This window comes from Sinocyclocheilus anshuiensis, unplaced genomic scaffold (assembly GCF_001515605.1).
Source record: "Sinocyclocheilus anshuiensis isolate Anshui unplaced genomic scaffold, SAMN03320099.WGS_v1.1 scaffold45, whole genome shotgun sequence".
NCBI classification, from domain to species: Eukaryota; Metazoa; Chordata; class Actinopteri; order Cypriniformes; family Cyprinidae; genus Sinocyclocheilus; species Sinocyclocheilus anshuiensis.
In genome coordinates this window covers 877,781-886,208 of record NW_015536467.1, presented here as the reverse complement: position 1 = coordinate 886,208, position 8,428 = coordinate 877,781, and the positions used below count along the sequence as shown (strand labels likewise).

General features: G+C 35.8%; 1 protein-coding gene across 1 annotated transcript in view; it reads left to right on the top strand.

The window, feature by feature from the left end:
• The window catches only part of LOC107692780 (A disintegrin and metalloproteinase with thrombospondin motifs 17-like), a 147,808-nt gene that overhangs the window by 47,668 nt on the left and 91,712 nt on the right, over positions 1-8,428 (top strand). The window contains exon 7 of the mRNA XM_016492003.1: positions 1,318-1,361. Coding sequence (XP_016347489.1) covers positions 1,318-1,361 — 44 coding nt within the window. The remainder of the gene's footprint in view (positions 1-1,317; positions 1,362-8,428) is intronic.

Genomic DNA, 8,428 nt, shown 5'->3' with positions numbered 1-8,428 from the left:
ATGTTTTGTGGTTGTTATTTTTCTTTTCTTTTATTTCTTTTTGGAATATATTTTTTATTATGTTCTAAATTTTAAAAAATAATTATAATTTTCAGTTTTTGGAGTGAAATATTTTTATTTTATTTTATATCTAATATATTTTAGATTTTGGGGTGATTTATATTGTTTTTTATTTATTTTTGGAACATATTTTTGGCTTCTACGTTTCAAAAAATAAATTAATTTCAGTTTTTGGAGTGAAAGTTGTATTTATTTTATTTTATTTTTATTTTATTTGTTTCATATTTTTTGCTTCTACAAAACATTTCCTCATGCAAAATTTCTTTTGGTTTTGGGGTAAAAATAACTCGGACATCTTGACAGGCATCGTGGGATTCACCCTTGCGTGTGTTTGAGTGTCAGTCCTGAACGCTAGTTAGCGGTTTTATGCATCAGAAGTCACAGAATTGCTCTACTGCCATCACTGTCTGAAGTTTTGGTGTCATATTGAGTTCATGCCACTCTTGTCTGGTTGTTGCAACTTCTCTTGAGCATTGTGGCTGGTTCACTCCTCATGTAAATAACAGTCGAGCAGGAAATGAGCTGGATTTGATTAATTTACTGTTGTTTTGAAGTGTTACTCCTTTAACTGATGGAGGAACGCCACACAGGGGAAAGGAGCGCACAGTTACAGCAAAAACACTGTGGTTTTCCCACAATGCACTATTTAACCATCAGAGGTCAGGTTCAGGCAACAGGCATCCAAACAAACAAAAACATTTTCAGAAGGACCCTTTTGTTTCACAGATATATTGAAGCTTCTCAAGATATTATATATCAGCTTTTCATTCCAAGTTTACTAAAGACTATTTGCTGTTTTGCCTTTAATGTTTGCTTTCGTTGTCTTGAATATGGTTAGTTTATTTATCTGATAAATAAATAATACACAAGTAAATGAATGTGCAATGAACATCTCAGTTATGTTTCATTTATCGGCCAACCAAGTCCCAAAATTCATCTGCCAGTGAATGTAAATAGCATTGATTCATTTGTTCATGGAAGAAATTATGAAAAATATTTGTTCATAGTAAGTAATCTCTTGACTTTTGACTGCAAAATTTGGTGTCTGAGCATTGTTTGAGACATTTTTGAGGTCTCTGAAACTCTAGTTGAAACAAATGTGAGATTAACAGGAGAAAAATCTGAAAAGGAGTCTCCATTTGCCCTCTTTTTAATCTCCTTGCTGTGTTGGAGAAACAATATAGATCTCATTTGATTCGCTTTTCTATTATCTAACATTTGTTTCTGTTTCTCTCTTGTCTTGTTTTCTCTCTCCAGAACAGATTTTTGCGTCCATAAAGATGAGCCTTGTGACACAGTTGGTGAGTCTCACTGAACCGCTCTTTTTTTGGTGAATTCTTCTCATAGTTACTTCATGGGAATTTATAACCACACACACAAATACCTCAAAAATGAAATGGAATATCTCTTGCAGTCTGTAAAAACCCACAAAATTTTATTATAAATCCTTGAAATATCTAAGTCTTGTTAAGCCACAAGAGAACATCTGTTACCATGATTTTAGCACCACATAGCATCACCCTAATAACCACCAAGAACATGCTACAATCATGCCAACAAGCTTAAGCAACACGTAAACACATAAAAATAACCAGTTTGTTCTATGTATTATTTTTAGGAACATAATTCTAGGTTCTAAAAATTATTTATTCATGCAATATTTATTTAGTTATACGTTTTTTTAAACATATTTAGGTTCTAAATTTTTTATGCAAAATTTCTTTACATTTTTCAGGTGAAATATTACCCTGACATAAACACACACACCTCAAAAAGCAATCTTGCAATCTGTAAAAATCCACAAAACTGTCTTGTAACATCAAGAAATAATTAAAAGTACTTTAGTATTTATACCTTTAGTATAAAAGTATTATTATATATATCTTTAGGAACATACATTTAGGTTCTAGTACTTTCCTAATGCTAAATTTTATTTGATTTTGCGGGTGAAGTTTTTGTTCATTTATTTTTTAGGCTCTACATTTTTATTCACAATTTCTTTTGATTTATGAAATGAAATATGACCCAGGCATATATACATACCTCAAACATAAATTGAAAATGTCTTGCAATTTTTTCTGAAAAGCCACAAAATTGTATTATAAATCCTTGACATAACTAAAAGTTCTGTTACAGTGATATTAGCACCAACTGCATAGCATCACCCTAATAACCACCCAGAACATGCTAGTCATGTCAACAAGCTTAATGTGGGTAAGCAGCTCTCACAATTTCTTCAGAAAATAATGTAAAAATGATGTAAAAATGCAGTTAATGTGTTCGAGTTCTTCAGGTCATCCGTATGCAGCCAGTTTCTTCTTCATAAATCTCTTGAACTTTTTGATATGGACCATTAAGTATTCTGACATTATCCCATCAGTATTCAGTCATTGATGGAGAAACACGAAACAAGAGATGAATGTTTGCTGAATAACATAAACATGCCTTTGGGTCTTGAGAACGTCAGTCCATGATCTTTTTAATCAAGAGCATTCGTCATCGAAACCTCGATTTCTTCCAAACTCACAACAGATCTCAGATCCTCTGGCGATCCATGAGTCCTGGCCACCTGCCGCTTGTGCAGTTCTCTGTGTGGGGCATTTGAAAATAGTCCTGTCTTTTCCCCTCTCCTGACCCCCTGGATTCCTGCCATTCAAGAGCGGAGCCAGGTGACTCATATTCACTCGTATCCCAGCGTACCCCGGGGGAATGAACACTGAGCTGTGATCTGCTCTTGAGCTGTGTTCCAAAAACTAGTCAGCTTTGTTTTTCTGCTCTCTAGAGAGGCAGCAGTCTAATAAGGCAGCAACCTATTAGAAATGAAACCTCATTCACCACTGTTCAAAAGTTTGGGGTTAGTAAGATTTTTGTTTTTGAAAGCAGTCTCTTATGCTCATCAAGGCTGTGTTTATTTAATAATATTATGAAAAATTATTACACTTTAAAATTACTGTTTACTAGTTGAATGTATTGTAAAATGTAATTTATTCCTGTGATGTAAAGCTGAATTTTCAGCATCATTACTCCAGTCTTCAGTGTCACATGATCCTTCAGAAATCAGTCTAATATGCTGATTTGCTGTACAAGAAACATTTCTGATTATTATCAATGATGAAAACAGTTGTGCTGCTTAATATTTTTGTGGAAACTGTGATACATTTTATTTTTCAGGATTCTTTGATGAACAGAAAATTCAAAAGAACAGCATTTTTTGAAATAGAAATAGTTTGTATCATTGTAAATGTCTTTACTATCACAATTTAATGCATCCTTGCTGAATAAAAGTATTAATTTCTTTCAAGAAGAAAAAAAAAACTCTTTCTGACCCCAAACTTTGGAGTGATAGTATACATGAATGATTTGGGAAAAATAAAGAAATAAATAGAGAGAAAGTTTGCTAATAGAAAAAAAGTATTTGGTAGATTAGACTATTTTTTTTTACTAATATTTTTTTGGTAAATTAGACACCATTGTAATCATGCTTTCCACCTTATACAACAGCTATTGCATTGGGAGCTCACTGAAGACTATGAAGACATCGCACTAGGTTTTAGAACAGAGCCTTGGAGTGAAAGTCACATGACGTATCTCAAAGTTTTGACACGCCATGCTGTTGAGTCTAAGGTTTTGTTAAACACGTAAAGTTGAAAATTCATCCATTCCAGAGTTTCCAAACATGCTCAGCAGGGTCATGCTTTTCTTTAACGTCTGCATACCACGAGACCACCATCGCATCCAGAACGGATTGCAAGCGCAGAAGCCACCTCAGGACCGTTTGTTCAGTTCCAGACAATCAGAGCGGGCCGTAATTGTTCCGGCATGATGGAAATCATTTGGTCACAGTGCTGCTATTATGCAGCAACTGGGAATGGCATCCCTAGAATGATGAGACGTTGAGCAGAAAAACCTGCAGTCTGTGGAGGCAGCCAAGCGAAGGCCTCCATGTTAAGACACGTAAGATAAGCAGACTTTCTATTTCTGTTCCACATCTTTGTTTCGGATTTAACGCTCGCATGATGCAATTCTATAGTTATTTGACTGTATATGGTCTCGAGTCGATTTGGTAGTAGGGTTGGAGTAACCAAGTAAAGTCTGGTGAGTGTCCGTCAAATGAGAGTGTTTGAGATAACGGCGCCAGTGATGAAAGCAATGACCTCACTGATATCAACTTCAACCCACTTTATGCCCCACTAGCAGTAGGAACACAGAAAATATGTTTAAAGCTATGTTTACAATATTGCAATCCTCCCGCAGTATGCTATCCGAACCAATCAGAATGCAGCGCGCCTAAATGGAGCACGAGAACAGAACAAACCGGGCGGGCATACAAACGTAACGGCAGGTTCACACACTCCGTCTGTGATGCGTATTTTTTCCGCACCCATGTTAACGGATCAGAGCGTTCACACTGCACGCGATTGTGGTCCGGCAGTGCGATCCAGGAGCGATGCGTCTGCAGCAGTCATCTATTTCTGCTGTGCTGCACGCGCTGAATTAAAGTGACAGTGTACTGTGATAAAAGAGAATCACAATGCTGAAAAGCATTTTCAGAAACAACGTTTGGATTTGAAATCAAAATAATGGATAAATGTTGTGTTTGAGGTAAACAGCCGCGGATCAGGAGCGGACTGCAAACGCGTCCTGTGCGAAATCCGTGCTGCTTCTGCACCGCATACACATACTGTATACGTACTGCAGACGGAGTACGTGTGAACTTGGCGCAACAAATCTAGTTCAACATCTGAGGCAATGCCACAAAGAGCTCTATGACCAATGCATGGCAAAAAAAAAAATCTCTGGACACTGGATTTATTAATTTTATTTTAGAGACATTTTGTTACACTTTTACTTAGTGATTATTTTGCCTTATGTCTGTTCTAGAGACATGTTACAGCTTTTTGATAAAGCTCTAATTGGTTTTCTTTTGGAAATATGTTTCAAATTCACTTTGCACATGCATTTATGACTGTAAAGCATGTCTGTGTGTGTCAAAATCGAGATTAAAATCGAAATCGCTAAATTGATCAAAGAAATCGCGATAGGTTGTAATCGCAAAATTGATCAAAGAAATCGCGATAGGTTTTTTTTTGTCCATATCGCACAGCCCTATTGCAATGTGATACTGTTTAGAACAAGAGCCACATTTAACTTGAACAACATTAAACTTTTAACCCTGAGCTTTTTGCAGACGTTTCAACCGTGTCATCCTTTAAGATATGCACGTTTTTGCTGAATCATCAAGAATAAAAAAAAGCACAAATTAACTTAACAAATGAACAGATTTTGTTTCAAAAACAAAACAGCTTATATTGCTTTAACCCTCATGTTTTGTTCCGGTCATTTTGACCGAGTGGATTTTCTTTTTCCCGAAAATGCTAATTAATGATTAAAACCTACTGACTTTGCTTACAACTTCGCTAAAAATTTATCATTTTCTTTTTGGAAGTGAATGGTCATAATCCTCATTGATCTGAGTTTATGCACCTCTGATTTTAAATGAATAAGCCAAAATTATCCACAAATAATGTTTTGTTTTATTTACTTGTAAACTGAGGTGCATGAGCTCAGATCATTGAGGACTATAATCAGTTCCAAAAAGTAATACAAAACTTGTGCTAACTGAATGAAAACAAGTTGATTAAAAGATTGAATGTGTGATTTGGTCATAATTTCATAATGAGAGATTTTTGACCTGGAACACCACATTACTGTAGGTAAAGGATTTTCAGCACAGCACAAGGGTTAAATCAAATGGTTTAGAAAAAATAGGTAAACCTCAAAAAGATTCCTCCTGCCAGATTATGCAATACTGGAAATTACCCATTGCAAACTGTGATTTATTTGTTTAAACGCCAAAAACTCTACTTCTGATGCCAAAACGGCTCAGTTTTTTCCCCATTTTGAAGGTCATTATGAATTATTTACCTGTGTAAATGGGCCAAATGTGCTCATGAGATTACAGCAAAAGAAATATTTGCCTAAAAAAAAGATGTAGAAAAGTTTAATGAAAACACGTTTTGCATTTCCTCTCGTCCCATTGAAATGCACACCTAACTGTCTGGAATCACCCTCTGAACTCAGTTAAAGGTTGTAATTATTAAACGAGAGGAATTTCCCCATTCATTCAGGTAGGAGGAGCGGAGACGCCTCGTCTTGGAGATCATTCAGAGCAGAAGTCTGTGTTTAAATGGTGCTCCTCTCTTTTCAGCTGATGTACAAGGATCCCATTGAGATAGGGTTTGATTGAGAAGGGATAAGCTCATACCTCAGGCTTAACGTCTCCCATCTCAGATTCACTTCCTGGCTTTTGAAGTCTCTGTTTCTTTGAGTTCTTCACCCTGAGCAACGGTCCACGACTCGAGTGAGATCTGATACGAGGGGTTTAACTTTTACAGCTGCCCCATAAGACCGATACAGATTGGCACGTTTGCTTTGGCTGTTAAATAAATATAAACTTCGGAGAAGTTTTCAGTGCTTTTTGTGCTTCATGCATCGCTACACTATTGACAATAGACACAGTTTGTCCACAAAATCTCGACGAAATTTCACTAATGTGACCGCACGTTTTGGCTTAGTGGTTTGTTCAAATCACTAACACTAAATATGAGGCTGTGAGCAAAAGTTGATCATTAAAACACAACAGTTTTCTGAGCAGAGGTCTCATAGTTTTAATAGTTGACCTCTTTCTAGTACAAACAGTAAAACATGCCTCAGTGTTTTGGGATTTCCATCGTGTCCTTACTTGGATGTGGGATGTTGAGTCATAATAAGCAACTCCTATTTCAACCACTTCACTGTGTTTATTGATATTTGCTTCAATGAAGCGCCACAACCGTGAGCTGAACTTTAAATCACGGTCTAGCGCTACCATAAAACATACATTCAGCTGAAGGCCACAAGAAACACCATGAAGAATCGTGAACATAAAAACCTCACGTCTGTTCATGTCTGTTATTGAAGTTTCTGTAATATGGAAACGATCCTGATGTTCAGTTCTGTGGATCGTCTCCATGGTTTTATAAGCCCTCCTGCACAGTAGGTTCAACGTGTCGTTTCCTGTTTTCTGTGGGCCGTTTGAGGGCTTGAGAGGGATGGTTCAGTGTGGGACTGTAAAACTGAAGCTTTAAATGGAGCGTAGCATAGAAAACAGTTAATTAAACTCCTGCTCAGGTGAATTACTATTTTCAATATTCAAAAACTTTTTTTGTGAGACATATTAAACCATAATAAATGTAATTATATATATATATATATATATATATATATATACACATATATATATACACACACACACACACACACACACAGTATAATATATTTATATTATATAGTATACAATTTATTCATTAAATATAAGAGTTTAAAAAAACAGTGTTATTTCATTTAATCCCATTACTGTGTAGAAGAAACAATTGAAATATAATAGAAAAAGTGTTGTTTGTCACTAAGCTTTTGAGAAAAAAATTTGATTGATTATTAAAATAAAGTAATAAAAACAGTAAATAAAAAATATATGAAATGAAACTAGTATTAGTGATAGTAATAGTGATAAATAAATAAATTTTATGTAATAAAATGTGTTGCGAATGTCATTTCTTGTTGACTTCAGGCTGACAACCAAACCTGGCCCAGAGAAACAACTGAGATATTAAAAATCTAGAATAAACAATTGCGATATTAAAAAGATCTCATTTGACTTTTTTCTTGTTTTCCAGGAAGCTTTCAAGAAAAAATCTGGCTGTAAATCTGGTTGTAATTTGGACTGCTGATATTTGTTTGCATGTTTGTTGTCTCACATTCTTGTTTTAAATTAAAGCAGCTGAACGTCTCTCTGCTTGCTGTTGGAAATGGGAAATGAGGAGAAAAGCAGTGAAAATTGAATAACACCCTGACCAGAGTGACGTCCTACTGCAGTATATATACTGTTTATAATATCTATACGTATATACTGTAGATATATGTACAGATAGAAAAAAAACTGACCCTGCATGTAATTTGACACTGTTGTCGTTTAAAGCAGCTGACTGAAAGCGCTGCTCACAACTAATAACAAAGCATTCAGCCGGTCCGCCCAGGCTGCTGAGCTGGTAGATTCGCTGTACTTCTCTCGTCACGAAAGGGCTCAACTCGTGAATGCAAAGCACTCTACATGTGCTAACGGCAAATTAACCCCAGATAAATAATCGGCAAAATATCTCCCGGCACCGTGTGTATTTAGGCCTGTCTTTCTGAGTCTGTCTGGCTGGACAGTGAGCTGTGGGGCCCATGGTGAGCGCTGAGTCAAATTCAGCTGCTGATATCTATCTATCTATCTATCTATCTATCTATCTATCTATCTATCTATCTATCTATCTATCTATCTATCTAT